At 52.5% G+C, this 21,935-nt stretch overlaps 2 protein-coding genes across 4 annotated transcripts in view; one reads left to right on the forward strand and one right to left on the reverse strand.

Moving 5' to 3' along the window:
* asxl2 (ASXL transcriptional regulator 2) overlaps positions 1 to 18,134 on the forward strand; it is a 22,638-nt gene extending 4,504 nt beyond the window's left edge. Inside the window, exons 5-15 of the mRNA XM_056589823.1 lie at positions 757 to 878; positions 2,999 to 3,137; positions 3,642 to 3,701; positions 3,974 to 4,134; positions 4,436 to 4,532; positions 5,705 to 5,810; positions 6,124 to 6,752; positions 7,251 to 7,336; positions 7,668 to 7,693; positions 7,976 to 17,701; positions 17,900 to 18,134. Coding sequence (XP_056445798.1) covers positions 757 to 878; positions 2,999 to 3,137; positions 3,642 to 3,701; positions 3,974 to 4,134; positions 4,436 to 4,532; positions 5,705 to 5,810; positions 6,124 to 6,752; positions 7,251 to 7,336; positions 7,668 to 7,693; positions 7,976 to 9,443 — 2,894 coding nt within the window. The 3' untranslated portion in view covers positions 9,444 to 17,701; positions 17,900 to 18,134. The remainder of the gene's footprint in view (positions 1 to 756; positions 879 to 2,998; positions 3,138 to 3,641; positions 3,702 to 3,973; positions 4,135 to 4,435; positions 4,533 to 5,704; positions 5,811 to 6,123; positions 6,753 to 7,250; positions 7,337 to 7,667; positions 7,694 to 7,975; positions 17,702 to 17,899) is intronic.
* Positions 13,435 to 16,872, reverse strand: LOC130382230 (amine sulfotransferase-like). 3 transcript variants are annotated; one of them, XM_056589849.1, is made up of 7 exons: positions 16,827 to 16,872; positions 16,017 to 16,130; positions 15,057 to 15,265; positions 14,786 to 14,912; positions 14,572 to 14,666; positions 14,314 to 14,494; positions 13,435 to 13,843 (listed from the first exon to the last, which is right to left on the reverse strand). In XM_056589849.1, the coding sequence occupies exons 1-7, from the start codon at positions 16,855 to 16,857 to the stop codon at positions 13,716 to 13,718; spliced, it is 885 nt and encodes a 294-aa protein (XP_056445824.1). In that variant the 5' UTR covers positions 16,858 to 16,872; the 3' UTR covers positions 13,435 to 13,715. The 3 variants fall into 3 exon arrangements, with proteins under 3 accessions (XP_056445824.1, XP_056445823.1, XP_056445822.1); XM_056589848.1 differs by lacking the exon at positions 16,827 to 16,872 and adding an exon at positions 16,318 to 16,405 and having other exon boundaries at positions 16,017 to 16,216; XM_056589847.1 differs by lacking the exon at positions 16,827 to 16,872 and having other exon boundaries at positions 16,017 to 16,611.
* Positions 18,135 to 21,935: the final 3,801 nt, after the last annotated feature.

Genomic DNA, 21,935 nt, shown 5'->3' on the forward strand with positions numbered 1-21,935 from the left:
TGTTATGTTCGCAAAGCCGTGTTGCTTGGCCTCAATACCAGACCAACCCTTGTAATTGTTACATGGTGAGTCGACAGAAGAGTTCCCCCCCGGGCCGTGTGTGAAGATAACCTGTGTGTCTACTGGGAGCCTCATACCTGGTGGCGTTCTTCACCGGCCGTGAAACCAGATCTTCCTCACCAACCAAACTGATGCTTGGCTTTAATCCTCGTCACATCATTGTGCTCAGAGTCCGTCGTCCACTGAGTTCTTAATTCCGCTTGTTTGACTTGAAGCTGACATGCAGACTGTTGGAACAGGAAGAGTGTGACCAGCAACCACTTCCTCATAACGAGTGTGAAACCGTGTGACGAAGCAGCCAGCGCCACACGATCAGCCCTGCCTGCAGCAGAGATCAGCGAGGCTCTCCGCCGACGTGGTTTGTGTTGGCTCGTCCTCCACAACTTTAGTTTAAATGAACAAACAGTGTCGACCAGCAGAGAGAGGCCAATGCAGGAGGAAGGACAGAGGAAAGCCTAAAGACAGCTTTGGCGGCGCCACGATGTGTGAGTAGGGTCTCAGTCGTATAGGAAGTGGACTCGCTGTCCGCAGGCCTTCAGTCCACTGTAATGTAATCTACGGATTTGTGCGAGGATGGGGGGTTTTAGGTTCCCTCAAAACAAAGGCCGGGTGGCGCTGTGTGGACGGCCTCAGCGTGGGCGTCCCGGTACCGTGTTCATGGACTCATCTGGTTGTTGTTGGTTTGATGTTTTTCAGTTCCTACCAAGCTGGAGCCGCTGCCGCCCTCCTCCCCCCAGCCCCGCTGCTCCTCCCCTCTGGTGCCCGCCGCCAAACTCATCTCCCCCTCGCAGAAACACGGCAAGAAGGCTCTGAAGCAGGTAGGCCCCTGCACGGAGGGAAGCTCCGGGGCTCATCAGCGGGTTCTGACGTTCAGTGGGACGCCTGGCCCTCAGGCTGCTGTCAGCGCTGACATGGAACAGTGCAACCACAATACTACGACACACGCATGCACGCACATATACACACGCACGGCGCCACCGTGGGATAGAGTCCTGACCGCACCCCCCAACACTAGACCAAGCGCCCTGGCTTCATGAACACCACTGCTGTCGGTCTTAGCTTCCCTCGGCCTCCAACGAGGCAGCTTGTCAGGCCTCTCTTTGTTAACGTGTCGTTGCTAGTTATGGTTCAAGTGGAAAATAACGAGGGAGCAGAAGAGGGGGGGGGACCGCCCGACACCATTTGTGTCTTAATCACATTTCACTTGATTGCACGGATCCTAATTCACTCCATCTGTGTGGCGGTGGGATTCAATGCCTCGTAAGACCAATTTAATTATTTTTATAAGGCCGCAAAAACCCATGGTTACATGGCAGTTTAGAGAGAGAGAGAGAGAGAGAGAGCGAGAGAGAGAGAGAGAGAGAGAGAGAGAGAGAGAGAGAGAGAGAGAGAGAGAGAGAGAGAGAGAGAGAGAGAGAGAGAGAGAGAGAGAGAGAGAGAGAGAGAGAGAGAGAGAGAGACAAGCAGAGAGAGAGAGCATTGGAAGTTCTTATATGGATCTAAAGGTGCGGCCACACCAGACGCGTATCTCGCGTAATTTTTACGCGAGATACGCGCGTAAAATGTTGCTTGACCATTTTGTGTCAAAAATGGTCACATACGCGCAATACGCGCCATACGCGCATACGTCACTCGCCTAGATGAGTCCAATGTCCATGCAAGTGAACGGAGCGTTCCCTCTTCGTCATAACTATCAAACCAAATGTTATGTTATGTTCCTATTTCCACCCAGAATAAAGAAAGTTGTCGGCCGTGGCTGTGTGTGTGTGTGTGTGTGTGTGTGTGTGTGTGTGTGTGTGTGTGTGTGTGTGTGTGTGTGTGTGTGTGTGTGTGTGTGTGTGTGTGTGTGTGTGTGTGTGTGTGTGTGTGTTGCCCCAGGATAAGCTGCGCTGGAGTCCGAGGTAGGAAACCCAAACGCCACTGTGTTTGGGTGATAGAGTTTAGATCGGGTTAGATTAAATAATCTCGGATATAAATAACAATAATCGGGTTAAATAACTTCACATGGTGTGTCTGGTGTGTTTCCAGCATTCGTAGTGTTGATCAGCAGATATATAGTCCGCCAAGACGTTGAGGTTGCTTAGTAACCAGAGACTCTGTCCATGCAAGTGAACGGAGCGTTCCCTCTTCGTCATAACTATCAAACCAAACATCCTTCACATTCACCGAGCGAACATTATGAAAGTAAAATGCACATTTCTCGCTAGAAATGTTTCCATAAAAGCATTTAATGGCGTAACTATGTTACTATTTCCACACAGAATAAAGAAAGATGTCGGCCGTATGCTTCTGTCCAAGCTCACTACTCTCTGCCAGTGACGTCGGGTCAAGCTCAACGCTGATTGGGCAACGCGGCTAATCGTCAGACGCGTATCTCGCGTACTTCGCGTAAAAAGTTAAATTTTTTGAACTCTTGAAATGTACGCGATATACGCGCGTATAGCGCGTAAATATACGCGCCACATACGCGCTATACGCGCGTACAATGTTGCTTATACGCGTATTACGCGTTTCACGCGTAATACGCGTATTAAACCAATGGTTCCCTATGGAAAAAATGGCGATTTTAGACGCGAAGTACGCGAGATACGCGTCTGGTGTGGCCGCACCTTAACATTCAATTGCTGAACGGAAACGTTTTTCGACTTCTTCTGGAACGGTTCCTTGATGATCGTCCCATTATTGTTCAGTTTCCAAGGTGATCCATCGAGGTTCCCACCACAGACGCGTACTACCCCAGGGAGAGCGTGACGGCCTTATGTAACGCGCTCCTCTTTGCAACAGGAGGGCTACTTGAGAAAGAAAACGTGCTCTTCTTTACTCCATCATGGAGGATAAGGGCTGGTGGGCGTGCGAGTGGGCGGGCCCATACGTGTGTGATGGTGTTGCTGTATCTGTGGTTGTTGTTGTTTGTTGAACTATTGCTCTGCCCGGTCAGGCCCTGAAGCAGCAGAGGAGCCAGCGGCGCCAGGGGGGCGTGGCCTCCAGCCAGCGGCGCCAGGGGGGCGTGGCCTCCGGCCAGCGACTCATCCTGAAGACGGTCAAAGACACGGCCGACAACATCTCCCCCCAGACCGGTGAGCCCCTGATCAACCTGCACCTCGTCCTCCCGCACTCTGCTACCTTCAACCATTCTGACAGCTCGGCTGGTCGGCTCGCTGAGCCCCTGATCAACCTGCACCTCGTCCTCCCGCACTCTGCTACCTTCAACCAGTCTGACAGCTCGGCTGGTCGGCTAGCTGAAGATATGAGAGGGGCGAGAGGAGAGAGAGAGCGCGTACCATTAAGGCTTAGTCCTGACCGCAGCGACCAGGGTTAGATTCCCGCCCCTGTTCCTCTGCTGCATGTCCTCCCTCTCTCTCCCAGACCTTCCTGTCCTTCTCACTCTATCATAAAGCATAAACATGCAAAATCGGCCGTATCGTTTATTATGCATGCTAAATAACCATACTACTCTGAGTAGTACTCATAATACTCTGAGGTCTTTGTATGAGGTGAGGTGGGCAGAGGAGCCTCTCCTAACAGATATGAGGGGTCCCCATCAGGGCTCTCACGTCACTGTCCTCCCCCTCCGTCCACAGACCTGTGTCTCGGCCCAGGACCCAGGACCATGGCGCAGCGAGGCAGCCGGCTCAGCCCACGTGAGTGAACCTGTCAGGAGAGCGCCTCACAGGGCCTGGGTTCAAACCCCAAGGTGTGCCTGTAGTCCTCCTTGGGCCAGACAGCCCCGCCCCCTACCTGCTCCTCAGTTCCACGTTCGGTACAAATGTTTTAATGAAGTCACATCGGACTGAAGCCTCTGCTGACTGTCTCAACTAACACACAACACTGAGGAGACACGTCCACCTCCTGTGCAGCACAGCGTCGTATTATCCCAGCCCAGACCCGTCCGTGTGTTTGTTTTGCATCCCAGGGCAACTCAAGCGCACCAAGTGTGAAATAGATGTGGAGACGCCCGACTCCATCCTGGTGAACACCAACCTGCGGGCCATCATCAACAAGCACACCCTGTCCGTGCTACCCCCCTCCTGCCAGCAGAGGCTGCTCAAGCTGCTGCCTGCGGTCGACCAGCAGGTGGGGCTATTGAGCCAGGCGCAAAGTACACCAGGATAAAAAGGATTCACAGAGAAAAATGATTTGGATGGATTGGTGGATGGCCTCACTTTACTGTTGATCCATAAACAATAATCCACAGTCTTTTTCAAGAAATGGTTCCGTAAACAATAGTGGGTAAACAATAGCCTGTATAGAATTATCCAAGAAGTAATTAAACACTGGTATCGAAAAAAGTAATTTTAATTTTGTTTTGGGGTGATGCCGCTGGCGATCGGCCCGACGATGGTGACCATGACAACCAGCCTTCTTCCCTCCCCAGGCGTGTCTGGACGGCCTCCTGAAGGTCACCGGCTCGGCACTCAACAACGAGTTCTTCGCCTCGGCGGCCCAGTCCTGGAAGGAGCGTCTGTCTGAGGGTGGGTCCCCCTTAACCCCACTGAGGGTGGTCCCCATTAACCACACTGAGGGTGGTCCCCGTTAACCACACTGAGGGTGGTCCCCGTTAACCACACTGAGGGTGGTCCCCCTTAACCCCACTGAGGGTGGTCCCCATTAACCACACTAAAGGTGGTCCCCGTTAACCACACTGAGGGTGGTCCCCCTTAACCAAACTGAGGGTGGTCCCCCTTAACCACACTGAGGGTGGTCCCCCTTAACCACACTAAGGGTGGTCCCCCTTAACCCCACTGAGGGTGGTCCCCATTAACCACACTGAAGGCGGTCCCCGTTAACCACACTGAGGGTGGTCCCCCTTAACCACACAGAGGGTGGTCCCCCTTAACCACACTGAGGGTGGTCCCCCTTAACCACACTGAGGGTGGTCCCCATTAACCACACTGAGGGTGGTCCCCCTGAACCACACTGAGGGTGGTCCCCCTTAACCACACTGAGGGTGGTCCCCATTAACCACACTGAGGGTGGTCCCCATTAACCACACTGAGGGTGGTCCCCCTGAACCACACTGAGGGTGGTCCCCCTTAACCACACTGAAGGTGGTCCCCCTTAACCATACTGAGGGTGGTCCCCCTTAACCACACTGAGGGTGGTCCCCCTTAACCACACTGAGGGTGGTCCCCCTTAACCACACTGAGGGTGTCCCCCTTAACCACACTGAGGGTGTCCCCCTTAACCACACTGAGGGGGTCCCCCTTAACCACACTGAGGGTGGGTCCCCTGGACCACACTAGGAGGGTTCCTGATCTCTGGGGTGGTTCCTGATCTCTGGGGTGGTTCCTGATCTCTGGGGTGGTTCCTGATCTCTGGGGTGGTTCCTGATCTCTGGGGTGGTTCCTGATCTCTGGGGTGGTTCCTGATCTCTGGGGTGGTTCCTGATCTCTGGGGTGGTTCCTGATCTCGGGGGTGGTTCCTGATCTCTGGGGTGGTTCCTGATCTCGGGGTGGTTCCTGATCTCTGGGGTGGTTCCTGATCTCGGGGGTGGTTCCTGATCTCGGGGGTGGTTCCTGATCTCTGGGGTGGTTCCTGATCTCGGGGGTGGTTCCTGATCTCTGGGGTGGTTCCTGATCTCTGGGGTGGTTCCTGATCTCGGGGGTGGTTCCTGATCTCGGGGTGGTTCCTGATCTGTTTCCAGGTGAGTTCACTCCCGAGCTGCAGCTCCGGATGAGGCAGGAGATTGAGAAGGAGAAGAAGGTGGAGCGTTGGAAGGAGGCCTTCTTTGAGAACTACTATGGAGAGAAGTGAGTTCTCCTCCGCAGGATTAGAAACGTTCTCCGGCCTCCTGCCTACAAGTTCTCCAAATTGTTCCTTTATGCATTCATCTCTACATATCCCCTCCCCCCTCTCCCCCCTATCCCTCCTCTCCCCCCTCCCCCCTCTCCCCCCCTCTTTCCCTCTCCCCCCTCTCCCCTCCTCTTCCCTCTCTCCCCCCTCCCCTCCTCCCCTCCTCTCCCCCTCTCCCCCCTCCCCCCCTTTCCCCCCTATCCCCTCCTCTCCCCCCCTCCCTCTCCCCCCTCTCCCTCCTCTCCCCCCCTCCCCCCTCCTGCCGTGCAGCTCCGGGCTGAGCTACGAGGAGGCGCAGAGGGAGCTGATGGAGTCTGATCAGGACCGGCCGCCCTGCCCTCCTCTTCCTCCTCCTCCTCCTCCTCATCACCAGCGCTCCTCTGAAGGACCTGTGGCCCAAGCAGCTGAGCCCCGGGGCCCCGAGGACAGAGCAGTGGGGGCCCGGGGCCCCGAGGACAGAGCAGTGGGGGCCCGGGGCCCCGAGGACAGAGCAGTGGGGGCTCGGGGCCCCGAGGACAGAGCAGTGGGGGCCCGGGGCCCCGAGGACAGCAGTCCCTGTCCTGTCCCGACCAGACCCCCAGACCAGTCTCCCAGACCCCCGCTGGCCAGCAGACCGCCGCCAGTCATGTCGCCCATGCGGACGCGGCGGGCGCGTCACGCGGAGGACCGCCGCCTCAGCCGCTTGGCCCCGCCCTCGGCCCCGCCCTCGGCCCCGCCCGCGTCGCCGGGGGAGTCGGCCGTACTGCCGGGTCCGAGGCCGGCAGAGGACGGTCTGAAGCCTCTGGTGGCGGAGCGGGCCCTGGGGGAGGGGCCAGAGGAGAGAGCGGCCGCCCCCGAGCCCCCCGACAAGAGCAGCCCCCGACCCCCCAGGGCCCCCCCAGAGGCGGCGGGGCACCCCGGTCAGCCCGCAGGGCCCCTCCGTACCAATCCCCCTGGGGCCCCAGAACCGGGGAAAAGGAAGTCCCCCAATGAGCCAGAGGGGGAGAAGACCCCCGAGAAAAGACCCCGAACCTCCTCTCCCGCTGCAGCAGGCCCCGCCCCCTCTCCAGCAGGCCCCGCCCCCTCTCCAGCAGGCCCCGCCCCTTCTCCAGCAGGCCCCTCTCCAGCAGGCTCCTCCCCCTCTCCAGTAGCCTGCTCCACCTCTCCAGCAGGCCCCGCCCCCTCTCCAGCAGGCTCCTCCCCAGCAGGCCCCGCCCCCTCTCCAGTAGGCCCCGCCCCCTCTCCAGTAGGCCCCTCCCCCTCTCCCGCAGGCCCCTCCCCCTCTACAGAAGGCCCCTCCTCCTCTCCAGCAGGCCACACCCCCTCTCCAGCAGGCCACACCCCCTCTCCAGCAGACCCCACCCCCTCTCCAGCAGGCCCCTCCCCCTCTCCAGCAGGCCCCTCCCCCTCTCCAGCAGGCTCCTCCCCCTCTCCGAGGGCGTCGTCCACGGCGAGCCCCTCCAGGCCGTCTTCGATGGCGCACCAGAAGGTTCCGCCGCTCAAGGTGGGTCCTCGGGTGGGGGGGGGGGGTCCTCAGCAGCAGAGAGCCCCCCAGGAGGTCTCCGTTCACCGGGGGGGGTCCTCAGCAGCAGGGAGCCCCCCAGGAGGTCTCCGTTCACCGGGGGGGGGGGGGGGTCCTCAGCAGCAGGGAGCCCTCCAGGAGGTCTCCGTTCACCGGGGGGGGTCCTCAGCAGCAGGGAGCCCCCCAGGAGGTCTCCGTTCACCGGGGGGGGTCCTCAGCAGCAGGGAGCCCCCCAGGAGGTCTCCGTTCACCGGGGGGGGGGTCCTGCTGTCCAGCTAGGGTTTAACGCTCCGTCTGTTTGCGTCCGTTTCAGATTCCCGTGTCCCGGATCCTGCCTGTGCCCGTCTCCCCCGTCTCCCCCGTCTCCCCCGGCCCGGGGTCCCCCCGCCCCCCCCCGCCCCCCCTGGGCAGCCCGGGCCGTCCCGGGGCGCGCACGCTGGCCGACATCAAGGCCAAGGCCCAGCTGGCCCGGGCGCAGCGCTCCGCAGCGGCGGCGGCGGCGGCAGCGGCCTCAGGGGCGGGGCCGGCGCCCGGGGGGGCGGGGGCGGCGCCCGGGGGGGCGGGGCTGGGAGCCGGAGCGAGTGTTAGCGGTGAGAAAACCCCCAAAGCGCCCCCTCTCAGTCCACCCTCTCCCCACCCGGCCCCGCGGCCCACGGCGCCCGCCCCCCGCCACGGGACGGCCCTCCCCGGGGAGGTCCCGCCCCCCAGAGAGAGGGGTCCCGCGGCTCCGGGCCCCCACTGCCTCCAGAAGCCCCCCGAGGGGTCCCCACGGGGCAGGAAGGGGGCGGCGGAGCAGCCCGGCCCCTCCAGCGGTCCGGGGCCCCGGGTCAGCTCCTGCACCCCCGCCAACAACCCGCTGGTCACGCAGCTCCTCCAGGGGAAGGAGGTCCCCATCGAGCAGATCCTCCCCCGGCCCCACGCCGGGAGCAAGGGCAAGGCGTGGCACCCGGCGGGCCCCCCCCCCCGCCGGGGGGCCGTCCCCGATCAGCGTCTCCATGGCGACGCCCCCGACCGGGAGACGCAGGAGCAGATCCTGCAGGCGCTGATGCAGAGGAAGGCGTCCCAGCGGGGGGGGGCGGTGGGCGGGCGGGGGCCCCCCCGCCCGGAGGACCGGGGGGGGGGCCCCCCGCCCGCCCACCGCCCCCCCCCGCAGCCCGGGGACGGCCTGCCGCGGCCCCGCTTCTCCGTGGGCTGCCTCCGCAGGAGGACGGCGCGGCCGGCCATGACGGGGCACTACCTCCTCAACGTGGCCACGTACGGCCGCGGCCCCCAGAGCGGCCCGCGCCGGCCCCCCGCCGCCGGAGCCCCGCTGCGGGGGGTGGCGGACACACCGCAGGACGGGAAGGACGAAGACCTCCCGCCCCCGACGGCCGGCCTTAAGGAGGAGCAGCAGGGATGCTCCGTCGCCAGGCAACAGGAACCCACCGGCGCCCAGCACCGCGGAATGGCCAAGAGCGAGGCCGGCCGGCGAGGTTGCGGACCGCCGGGCCAGGAGGCCAGCGCCGAGCCGGCCCCTCCCGGGGCCGGAGCCGCGCCCGAGGCCGGAGCCGCGCCCGGGGCCGGAGCCGCGCCCGGGGCCGGAGCCGCGCCCGAGGCCGGAGCCGCGGCGCGCAGCCCCTGCTCTCGGGCGGACCAGAGGAGCCTCCAGCGCGGCGACGGCCGTCAGGGGAGCCCGGAGCCGCGCCCCACGGCCCCGGACCTCAGCCAGCGGCCGAGCGCCGCCCAGACGCAGAGGAGCCCCGCCCACCGGGACCAGGACGCGGCGCTGGGGTCGCCCTACGGCGGCACCGTCGGCGCGTCCCCCCCCCCGCCGTCGGAGCGGTCGGGCGGCGGGGGGGTCCACGGCAGCGTGATGTCGTTCTCGGTGACGGTCACCACCATCCCCGCGGGCCACACCCTGGCCCCCGGCCCCCCCGGGGAGCCCTCGACCGAGCAGAGCTTCATGGAGGGGGGGGGCCTGGAGGAGGTGCAGTCCAGGTGCTACTGCCGCCTCAAGGCCATGATCATGTGCAAGGGCTGCGGAGCCTTCTGCCACGACGACTGCATCGGGCCCTCCAAGCTGTGCGTCGCGTGCCTGGTGGTGCGCTGAGCCCGCAGTCTTCATCGTCGGCCCCTTCCTCCTCCTCATCGGTCGATACGCGTTCCTTCGGTTTGCTTCCAATCGAGAGTTGGTTGGAGAAACTGAGACGTCCTTTGAAACGGGTCGGGCCCCAGTGAGCGCCCTGGGGGCCCCAGTGAGCGCCCAGGGGCCCGTAGGAGGGTGGAGACGGCCCTGGAGGGCCCGCGGTGAGGCGGCCCGCGGTGAGGCAGCCCGGTGGGGCTGCGGCCGCCCTTTGGTTCAATCAGCAGATCTGGGAGGAATATGTCCCCTGAGTGCAATCTGGCAATGTTTGCACTTGGCTAGGGTTAGTGTGGTATATATATATTTTTAAAGAGACATAAGTATAGTTTTTAAAAGAGAACAAGGAGGGAAAATATAATATTCTTGTTATTTTTGTAGAATACAATGACGTTATGTGTGGTAGACAAACACTTTTTATCGTGCGGCCTGAATGGATTGAAAAAAAGGGCAAACATAATGGTTCATAGTAGACGACCAGGCAGGGAATGAGAACTCTCCCAATCTGTTTTAGAGAACAGCACTGTACGCCGCGTGCAGTAAATATAGCACTCAGATTTTACAAAAACAGATATATAGCAGCTATACTTCGATACTTCCTCAAATCTATAACATCATTTTTTTCAACGATACTTTTAACAAAAGGAGAAATCAAAAACACGTACCCCCATTACACCAAGCCCCCTTCGCACTTAACCTTATTTCTTAGAAACAGTTACAGGAAGCAACAGTTCCTCACAATGCATTGAGTCGAGAAACACAATCACAACAGCTGCGCCTTCAATGTACAGCGCGTCACTCTGAGCTGGGGTCCAGCAGCTGTTCTGGGGGTCCACAGGAGCAAAGACGCCCAGCAGAAGAGCCACTCTGGTTGGTTCTTCAGTTTGTCTCCGAGGTCACAGACAGGCTTGTAAATATCGTTCCCCACAATGCATCGCTTCTCATTGCTTCTCAATTTTTATTTATTTTTTTAACGGAGAGAGATTTCTAGCTGGGAGGGACAGTTTAAACACTCACTGTACGGAGAGAAAATCAATGGGTTTATTGTCTTTTTACTTTTGCACTGTAAATATTTGCCGATTTATATTCCTAACGTTGTAATACTCCTGTAGTACACCTTGCTTCGTAAATGCCAGGTTTTATGACTGAATTTATGAATGACTGAGTGCTGTGGAGAAAGAGGGAGAGAGAGAGAGAGAGAGAGGCCGTATCATAGAGTGTACGTAACAAGGAAGAGGTACTCAAAGACCCGCTTCAAATACACTTTAAAGGAAGGCAATTCATTTTAGAGGCATTTTGGTCAAAGCTGCTGAAATTGTCTACATCCCAACAAAAAATCAGTTGTCCCGTTAAAAGATACAAAAATCCAAAAAGCTTGTACAATCATTTCTTAATAACACCCATCAAATATTCTGGGCAACACGCCATTATTGGAAATAAGGTAATTGTAAAAATAATTTGTTATGGAAGCAGGTGTGTGTGTGTGTGTGTGTGTGTGTGTGTGTGTGTGTGTGTGTGTGTGTGTGTGTGTGTGTGTGTGTGTGTGTGTGTGTGTGTGTGTGTGTGTGTGTGTGTGTGTGTGTGTGTGTGTGTGTTTACGCGTCTTAATTGAAAAATAATATATGTTCTATTTTTCAGTAGTTCGAGGTACGAAGCAGATGATTAAACATATATTACTTCCATGGTAACATGCCAAAGTCACCTTAAGAAAACACGATTAGAGCTTGTTTTCAACCTCTCACTAGCTAAACAAAGTTAATATATTTTAATTAATATATTTGGATAGAAAATCTATTTGCTTTTTTTTTTATTCACAGGGTATGTACTATATATGAATATCAGCTGTTGGTTATTCCTGGGATGTCGGTCTTGTGGACAAACCACCATGAAGAGAGCAACTGTTTTTGCTTTTTCAAATTGCCCAAGTATATATTATATATCTATTAGTGCTGTCAAGCGATTAAAATATTTAATCACGATTAATCGCATTAATGCCATAGTTAACTCACGATTAATCGCGATTCTTTTTTCTATGCTAAATATCCCTTGATTTTTTTGTCACATTAATTGTTCTCATTTGAATGCTCTTATCAACATGGAGAAGTGCATCGGCTTGCCTTGTGCAAATGTTTTTTATTGATAACAACATTGGCATATACTGATCAAAACAGGACGATACAAAAAAAAAGCCTATAGTGCAATTAAACGATGAACATACAAACATACTGCCTTGAACATAGCAGTCAGGCTACTGCTTCTTTGTTTTGAGCCAAAGAAAAAAAAAAAAAAGTTTGCGCCGTTAATAACGCGTTTAACTGACAGGCTGACAGCACTAATATCTATATATTATATATCTATGCCGCAGGACCTGTTTTTCTATATCATTTTCTCTGCCATAGAGAAGTTGTCTAACGTTTGTATTGAGTGCTCTATGTTCTGGCTGCATCATTGATACAATATGGAGGAATTACCTTGTAAAATACAAATATATGTTTATATTAAACCCTTTTGAGCCCCTCTTGAGCTGAGCACATTCATCAGGTCAATTTTACTCCATTTTGATATTAAGAGAGACTGAGATCTGTTAAAATTATATTTAGCTATCTTATACAATCCCATCTCGTTTCAATATATCAAGAGTAGTTCAATTAATGTTTGGAACCACATTGATAACAATTATTATTTGGACTCCCAAACTGTCTGGGCATATAGTTGGCCAAACATCGTTGGGACTTTTATTTTGATAGCAGATAATGTACCACTTATGTGCTCAGTAGTTCATTGATCTATAAATAAGTGAAAATAAATGAGATGACATGAGATGACAGCAGCATCTTAAGGCAGCTGAGACCTTCAACTTTGTGGAGCATAGAAATTTAAATTAGACAATATGCCGTTGCCTTTCCCTTCATTGTTTCTTTGTGTGTGTCTGTGTGTGTGTCTGTCTGTGTGTGTGTGTGTGTGTGTAAGTGTGTGTGTAAAACTGGTCAATTGAAGTTTTGTGGTAAGAAACATTTTGGAAAAATTGTTTTTGTAAAATATCATAAGATTATAAGTTCCTTTCTGGCCATAATCATTTCTGCTGTTGATGGACTGTTTTAAAGTTTCAATTTAAAACACAGGTGAATGTAATATAGTAATCAGCACTTGTAAACAAAGTGTATTTTATCAAAATATATAGACTTTTATGAATAAATAACACAAACACCACTCTGGGACCCATTTCTATTGTCTATTTGATCATGAGAAACAGGACTTAGATAAATGAAATGTAATGTGAACTAATGATCAATGTATGTGTTGTTTATGTTCAGTGTACCTTGTATGTATTATGTTGATCAGAAGTATTATCAGAAGTCTAGCAAGTGTGATAGGTCATCACCCAAGGTTTGCAGAGGGAGCGTGGGATTGATCTGCAATACACTCATACACTGTCCTTAAAGGTTGGGTATGGGATTTGCGAAACGCCAGCAGATTTTGAAAACACACAACTCAAATGGTCCTACCCCCTCTCCTTCAACGCTGACTCTGACTCCACCCATTCCAAGTACATGGACGCGCAATCATGCACGAGCGTGAACACAGATGCGTGAGAGCGAGCCATTAGCTAGTTAGCTAGCTCCAGTAGCTACCGCAGGATAACAACAAACAGAAGCTTGCTCTGGGTCACAAGCTTTGAGTACGTGCACGAAGGGGTTACGCGCGGGGGGAGGGGGAGTGCAGTACGACCGTTTGATTGACGTACTTACTGTCCAATGCAACTCGGTGGCTCTGGAAATCATTGGCTGGAGTTTTTCGAGCCCTGCCCGTTCCACAGATGATTGACTTGTTTAATTTTTATGCCAGTACCCCTAACTTTAGTGGCTGTAAGTGGGTTATGATAAGGATTTCAACTAATTTTGCAAAAATGGCCGAAAGAGAATTCCATACCCAACCTTTAATTGTGTCAGCAAAATGTAACTCCAGACATTACACACTCACTAGTTCAATGTAAGAATAGGTTTATTGGTAGTGATTAATTAGTCCAATACACACGTTCAACATCTGCTCAGCCATTCCAGTGGACAAATCTGTTGTACTGTTTAATTTTTGGCCTTGAACCAGTGGTTCTCTTTCGGTATATTCAAAACCACATGTGAATGTAGGTCAAACTTTATTTTTGCAGAACAATTAAAAAACCTTATTGAAACAGGAAAAGCTTCGGGAAAGGCCGGCCTAACCAAGAAAATAAAGCGACGTACGTCACTGCTGGACCTCTGAGATGTCCCAGGTGAAGTTCAGCTGCAGGTCCTTCATTCTTTCGTTGTAGACTCTGTCGAAGCGCTCACTCTGTGCCACTGTCAGGGCGTTCTTCCAGTCACCGATGGTCCCTGACACGGAAATATAAAAAAATGGGTTACCGAAGTGTCACCTTTAATGCAAACAATGTCAAGCTTTTTTTGTGTGAATCAAGATTTCGATTGTAGTCACAAATATGCTCCTTTGAATTACCGCATTTGACCCTGCATATAGCGCTGGTGGTACTGATGCCAGTTTCGTCAAACTGACATGATCCATGCACTTATCCATGGTCCAGCAGTCCTATTTTCTCGTTATCATCTTTTGTTTCTAATGGAATAAAAAAATGCTAAATGCCCAACTAGACTATCACGGATGATCGCTGCGTGGACGCCAGTGACTTCTGGGTCTCGATCCTCATCGATCCAAGGCCTCAATGTTCTGAAGACACACTGCCACCATAGTATCAGGGGAGCCTTCTTCATAGCATAAATACCAGCTCTCTAACGGTTTTATTTAACCGCAGTGAAAGCAATGAGGACCTGTTGCAGGCTACCGTTACCTTTCCTCAGGAAGGCACCCTGGCTCTTATCCTTGACGTCGTCGGGTAGGAACTCATAGTTGGCCTTCTCATCTTGTTTCATGTTGTTGAAGGTCACCCTCTTGATGATGGAGTCAATGGCGGCGTCAGAAAGATTCTTGCCGACAAATTCACAAATACGCACGACCACAGACCTCAGGTCCTAAGCACAGAGAGCAGGTCGTTAGAGGAGAGCTAGAATACAGATGTGTTGTTGGGCTTGTGGCACAGAGGGATCACCTTGATCATGTCTTCATAGCGGAGGAACAGGATGTTGTACTGGTCCTGGTTGGCGTGCCATCCTTTAACATGGTCAAACCAACAGCCGCCAATCACTGGTCCATGACAAATGAAACAGACAAGATGGGATGGAAAGAAAAAGACAAGTTCAACAGATAAGAAAATCTACTGGGTCACTTCCTCCAGTCTACCCCTGTCTGTGTGAGTCACTCACTCCTTCCACTGATGAAGTTGTCGAGCATCTCGTTGAAGTGTTCTGCGTCCTCCAGCTTCTTCATGAACTTTGTAAAGTGAAAGTAGGACACCATTGCATCTTTTGGATTCCTGGAAACATAAATGACCTGAAGAGGGAGGGAATGACCCTGGATTGGTGAGTGCAGCCTGTGTGGGGGTCCATGTAGTTCCTGAGCTCTTGTCTGAACCCTGACCTATACCATGGCTGTGGCTGGCTGTGTGGGCCGTGCACACGCAGCCTTCTCACTGACCTTGGCCTTCTTCTTGAGCAGCCCCCTGGGCATCAGCGGCTCCTGCAGGTGGGAGCAGAAGAGGCGTGGGGAGCGGCGCGTGTCGTAGCTCTGCCACTCCTTCATCGGGTACTCCAGCCAGGGCATCCTCTCAAAGGTGACGGTGTCCTTCAGCTCGGGGAAGTCCTCCTCAAAGATCAGGGTGATGATTCTCTGGGTCCATACGGTCCCTAACCACCAAATAATTCATTGGTGTTTGCTATTGTGGTATTACCACAATACATAGAATGACGCCAGAAGTGTGCTCTACTTTCATTATGCAGACCATCTGCAATATGAACATTAGCTGTTTGTTGTACAGAGGCTGAATCATCCTAATTAAACTCGAAAGTGAAAAAAACAAGAAAAAAGCCTTTTCTACATCCACCACTATTGCAGCAACTCGCCTTCAACCACATGTGTCGCAATGCACGCCTGATGTTATCTTGAAGATGTCTTTTGTCCGTCTTATCTTATGGAATCTATTTGACAGGCCTATAGCAATGACCTTTAGTTACCTTCCTTGGTAAGAAGAAGGTAAGTTGGGGGAAATGTCTCCATCTTTTAACCCAAGGCATTTCATTTGTTGTAAAGGATGTTGTAAAGACTATACTGCCTTTCTATAAGGTATGGGGAGAATATAACGAAATGTCGACTAAAGGTAGGTCCTATTCTCAACAATAAAGAAATATAAAAATGTACATTAGATATGTTGCATCATTGGTCAATGACATTGCCTCGTATTAACATGAGGATCCCACCGAACCATTAGAATAGTGTCAATACTCAAATATCGATCCCAATCTCCTCTGACTTCAAAGAACCTCTGATCGCTCAGCTTTGTTTCCTGAAAACTCTTAAGAGACTTTTTTGCAGAGATTTACTGTTTGTGAAATAGTAAAACATCCTATCACTGCACAAAAGTATAGCTAATACACTCACCCGATTTGGGGAAGGTAACGAGGTAAACGTCGTCATCTCTGACTTCAAAATGTTGCAAATCGTCAATATATTCCGTCGTTAGGTTAGTGGTGTCGTCCACTGGAAAAACAGCCCCTTTGTATGCGAACAGAGTATCACCGAGTAGTTTGTATTCTTGTTGAGCCATTGCTTTGTTGAATGCAAACAAATGATTCCAAGTTCTGTGCAGTGAGTTGGAGGAGAAACATTGAAATATGACACTGTGGTAGAGGCAAAGGCATATGTTATCTGAGTAGAGTTATGAGTTGACTCTTATCGATACCTTTGTTCGGTTCAAAGTGTCATGTAACATAGTGTTATGGGTGCCCCTCAGTGTTGATATTATCCAATCAGAACTTAACATGAAGTATATTTAAATGTTACCCCTGATGCCACATTGTAAGGAAGCTGTTCAATTTTCTCTATTATAATTGAATCCTCTAAATACAAAAGATATGTTGGGCATAGGACGGATCATCTTCACCAGGCTATAGTAAGTGTCCACGTTCCCCCTCAGACCTGGGGGGTTTACCACCCACGAACCTTGCTGAACATACTGTAACAGTCAGGTTTATAATATGTAGCGCCACTAGGTGGCGCCTCCCTCTTTTGTTGGGTTAGATGAGATAACGGTGAGTGAAGAAGTTTTGCTTCTTCCGCTCGGCTAGAATAAACAGCAGTATACGAACGAAGTCTCCCTTTTTATTATATGTTATTTAGTGACTGATTTGTTGTAGGCGGGAATCCCGGACTTTCCAAACGTATGGTAAATATATATAGTGCCGTGGATACCTGGCGTGACTGCGGTCAAGTGAGCCGCCATTCGTTCATCCGCGGTTAAACCAGCCGTCACACAAAATCTTCGTGCGCCTTTACTCTAAACAGCCTTTGGGTGGTATCTCGCAACGTTTTCAAAATAAAAGCCTTCACCTACGTGTGTAGAACACTAGCTGGCTTACGGCGGCGTCTAGAATGTCCGCACTTGCGGACATCTTGCCAGTCTTGCCTTGCCAGTCAGTAACCATAACTTGCTACATTTTCAACCGTTTTCCCAACGGTTTGATTTCTTACAAACCTTATTAACGTGGTTATAATATTGTACCTATTTTAGAACATTTCAATTCGTTTTTCAAATGACATTTTCTCTAAATCTATAGAGTAAAATCAAATGGTCCCTTGTGTACAAGTAGTCAGTACAACAGTTAGTATGGTCATATCAGTCAGTGCCTGAACTTATGTGAAATTCGGTCTATAGCCCACTTCAAAGTGCTGACATAATGCAATTTTGCAAAGGCGAGAATATGCATGTGTACGTTTTTCAAATGACATTTTCTCTAAATCTAAACAGTAAAATCTAATGGTTCCTTGTGTACAAGTAGTCAGCACACCGGTTGATATGGTCATATCAGTCAGTGCCTGAACTTATGCTAGTCTAACCAATACGCAGGCCTTTGCCGTCTCTCGTCTCGAGCTTCTCGCTCACAACCAATCACGTTCTTCTGGTCACTAGTTCTTAATTGATTTCAGCTGCGTCTCCCCCGCCTCTCCTCATAAAGCGCCCCCACCGTGACGGATGTTAATCGTTTATTTTGTGTTGGATTGCGTGGGCTGAACAATCCGGACATCGTGGCCACCGACATGGACCCCCGGCCACCGGGACCCACGCAGTGAGTAACGCGGGGTACTTCCTTCTGAGCACTGCACATGTTACACTCCCCATCTCCTCCTGTCGTCTGTTCTCGCCCCTCTATTGTACATGTTTTACCGCTTGAGGTTAATGTGGATTTGCTGATGGAAGTGGTAGTTTGTGTTGAGTGGTTTATCTATGGGATCGACTGACTGACTAACGCTGCGGACAGCTACAGCACCGACCACCACACTGGGAAGTGTCCTCTGCTCACTGTGGAAGCAGCATGGAAGAACTGCAGCAACTCTGATGGAAACGAGGACCTCCACGCTGTTGAACACAAACTGTTGTAGGCCTACTCAAACAGAGGCGGTCCTACTCGGTTAAAGATCTCGTGGTCAATGCGGCAGACCGCTGGACCTGGACGTCACCTTCTGCAGATACTTCACTGCCCTCAGGAATCCACGGATAACTTGAAACATGTCCGACTCCACATGTCCGAAAAATCCAGGATGGAAACTTGTGGAAGGAAGAAAGGGGTCTGTTTTTGCTCAACCCATAACCCCACTGAGCCCTTCTGCTGAAACCTGTCTGACTGACCATACTGACCGGGGGCCTGTTGTGTGTTTGGTTGGTGTGGTAGAAGGTTTGCTGCTTGTGATCTGCAAGGTGGTCCTGGGTTAGATGCGGTGTCTGACTTGCACACCACTCTCCCAATTCTATTCTTCTCTTTACTACTTTTCTACTTTCAATACACTTGCTGCTGCTGCTGCTGTTGACCGCTGGTGTGCAATGTGGTTTTTATTCGCGTATGTTCTGTGGACTTTGCATTTGTATTTTAATGAACATGTTTACTGCCTTTTAGACCTCGGATTGGCAAACCTAAACTCCTTCACTGGCAAAATGTAGATGCAAATTAAATGCCAAAATTAACATTTCAATATTCGTTTTGCGTATTTCACCAATAGCTTCGGAACTAGACGGACCTCGTATATAATTCGCTCTTCAAAGATGCGGTCAGGCGCCCCTCCGTTATATAACGTTTTCTGCCCGGTACGAAATAGACCGACCAATAGCAACCCTTTAGGCTATCTAATGTGAGGTTGGATATACGCAACATGTAGAGGTGTTTCAACAACAAAGATGGAAGTTAGTGAACTAAAGACTGTATATGCTCACTAAAAGAACGAACGACTACTACTCAAAGATTTTGAGGAATATGTATTTCTGCATCACCCGTTCCAATGCTATGATTCGTCGAGGCCTATCAAATAGCATCGACCCATTTTAGATCGCGCCCTTTAGACACGTTCCTTGGAAATTGAACAACGCACTTCAACGCAGAGGATCCAGAAGGATTTCACAACGAGTCCATTGGAAGATATCGAGGAACATGAACATCACCAATGAAGGAGAGTAACGTTCCCACTTGCTATAGGAATTTAGTGAAGCACTAAATGGTTAATAATAATAAAATGTGGTCACCATTTATTGACTTTTTGGGTAAGACTTGCTTTACTAATATAACCGCGTTAGAACCGCATTCATTTACTTTTCTTGTGTAGTTTCCCAGAATTCATTAAATGTTTTATAAAAGTAATCAATAGAACTATACACATTTGTACAACAATTAATCATTATACAGGATTTGAACATTTTATATTCGAGCTCATGCTTCATAATATTTCCAAGGATTGCAGAGTACCAAATGATTTATGAACAGTTGTTTTTGTTCAGGAGCGGATTGTAGTCCCAGAGGCTTCAACAGAGCGGGTCTGGAGCTGGGAGCTGCAGGTGGATGTTGGCCAGGAGCCGTTCAGTCCTACAGGAACAGACGGGTGAGCCGTGGAACTGCACATCCTATAAACTCCTCCTTGGCGTGGTCAAACGGTTCAGAATAAAACTGGAATTCAGTCATTGGTTGTGATTGGCTTGTTAGCCAAGCGTTCTCAGCCACTAGGACGAGTGTCCTTATGAAGATTAGATGTGTGGCTGGGTTTGGGAGTTTATAGGAAATGATACTTCTCAAGAACGCACAGAATGGGAGAAGATGAGCTATTGACATCTGAGTGAGCGAGAAAAATCTCCAGTGTTTAAATGGATTTTGTCTTGTTTCAGTAGAGGTGATGGAAGCGGTCGTCTGGAGGTGCTCGTCTGGAGGTCCATGGCGGTCGTCTGGAGGTGCTCTCCGTGGCGGTCGTCTGGAGGTGCTCGCCGTGAGGTCCGTGGCGGTCGTCTGGAGGCGCTCGCTGCAGGTGGAGGGAAGGCCGGGAGCCGTGCAGCCCGACGGATGCAGAACGGTGAGACACGGAGCTGCACAGCTGCACATTTTTTTTTTTTAGGCTTGGTGAATTGTTTAGAATTAAACCTTTGACATGCAGCCACAGCAACGCTGAGGTGTTCTGAAAAATGTCAGATGCATTCTCAGCCACTAGGACCAGCTCCAGGATGTAGGCTAGGTGTGTGGCTGGCTGTTGGGTTAAATAATACCTCACTCAAGACTGCACAGTAGGGCATCAGTGAGATCTGTGGGAGCTAGCGCAGAGGGGTTGATTATCTGCATCATGTACGGGAGAAATGTGCAGTGTGCAAATGGAACGTGTCATTCGCCTTTCAGAAGGACTGAGGCGGAGGTCCTGGAGGCAGAGGCCAGCCTGGAGGCAGAGGCCAGCCTGGAGGTCCTGGAGGCGTCCAACCTGGAAGGGGCGGCATGGAGGGCCAGGTGGCGGCTCCTCATCCAGTAAAGTTCAACTCTTCTTCAGTGCATCCATGATGAAAGGGGAGAAATGTTCCAGTGTGCAACTAGAACTTGTGTCTCACATTTCAGAAGGGCCTGGAGGCGGCCAACCTGGAAGGCCTGGAGACGGCCGAGGTCCTGGAGGCAACGGCGGGCCTGGAGGTGGAGGCCAACCTGGAGGTCCTGGAGTCGGTGGGCCTGGAGGCGGTGGTGGTGGTGGAGACCAACCTGGAGGGCCTGGAGGCGGTGGTGGGGACCAACCTGGAGGGCCTGGAGGCGGTGGTGGGGACCAACCTGGAGGTCCCGGCGGTGGCGTCCACCTGGCGGCGTCCTGGAGGGCCCGGCGGCGTCCGGGAGGGTGCGGCGGCGGCGTCCTGGAGGGCCCGGCGGCGGCGGCAGCGGCGTCCTGGAGGGCCCGGCGGCGGCGGCGGCGTCCTGGAGGGCGCGGCGTCCTGGAGGGCGCGGCGGCGGCGGCGTCCTGGAGGGCCCGGTGGCGGCGGCGGCGTCCTGGAGGGCCCGGCGGCGGCGGCGGCGTCCTGGAGGGCCCGGCGGCGGCGGCGTCCTGGAGGGCCGCAGCTCCTCATCCAGTTAAGCTAAACTCTTCTCCAGTGCATCATGAACGGGGAGGAATGTCCGGGGTGCAAATAGAACGTGTGTCACATTTCAGAAGAAACGTTACGGAGGTCCAGGCGGTCGGCCCGGTGGAGGTCCTGGAGGAGACGGTCCCGGCGGTGGAGGACGGCTGGGGGTCCGGCGGTGGAGGTCCGAAGGTGGCTTGTGATTAGACCAACCAGCTCCTCGTCCATGGAAGGTAAGCTCTTCCTCAGGTCAATCTGATCAACGAGAAGATCAAAGAGCGCAGCCATGAACTAGTGGTATCGCCATGTGGGGACTAAACTCTAATGTTTAACTCAAGTAGCTGCAGTGTTTCCCCAGCACTGTGTGGTTACGGCCGTCTTAACAGCAGGGCCCCGCCTTGACTACCAATGTAGAAAAATTATGTATAAAAAATAATTATGCAATAACAAAGTGCAAAACTCGTAGGGAAAGAAAACATACTTTCCTAAAGTACAAAAATATAGATAAATAATTTGTCGGTAATACTGTATACTGTTCAAAACAATAGTCGTGCCATAAAGCATTTTGAATGCAATTGAAAAGGCGGTTGTATGTATTATTGCAAACTGTAACCCTCACCGAAGACCCCCCTCCCCCCACCTTGACTAAGACATTGTCTGGGGGAAACGCTGAACAGGGTTGTATCACTTAGTAGTGAGTACACTAGGGTAGTGAGTACACTAGGGTAGCTGGGTCATCTCCAAATAGTAACAGTGTTTGCTCCAGCAGGATTGAAGGAGTCACTGGGATGAAGATCACTGCTCAGGGGCTGACGACCCCCCCCCCCCCCCCCCCCCCCCCTCATCTTTCCGGAGAAGGTATATAAATCTACAGCTGATGTGATTAAAGTTCTGCAGTTCAGATCCGCTGATAAATGGTCCCACACCGTATCCACAGCGTCCTCAAGGTGCAGGCGGTC

The sequence above is a fragment of the Gadus chalcogrammus genome, chromosome 5 (assembly GCF_026213295.1).
Source record: "Gadus chalcogrammus isolate NIFS_2021 chromosome 5, NIFS_Gcha_1.0, whole genome shotgun sequence".
Taxonomy (NCBI): Eukaryota; Metazoa; Chordata; class Actinopteri; order Gadiformes; family Gadidae; genus Gadus; species Gadus chalcogrammus.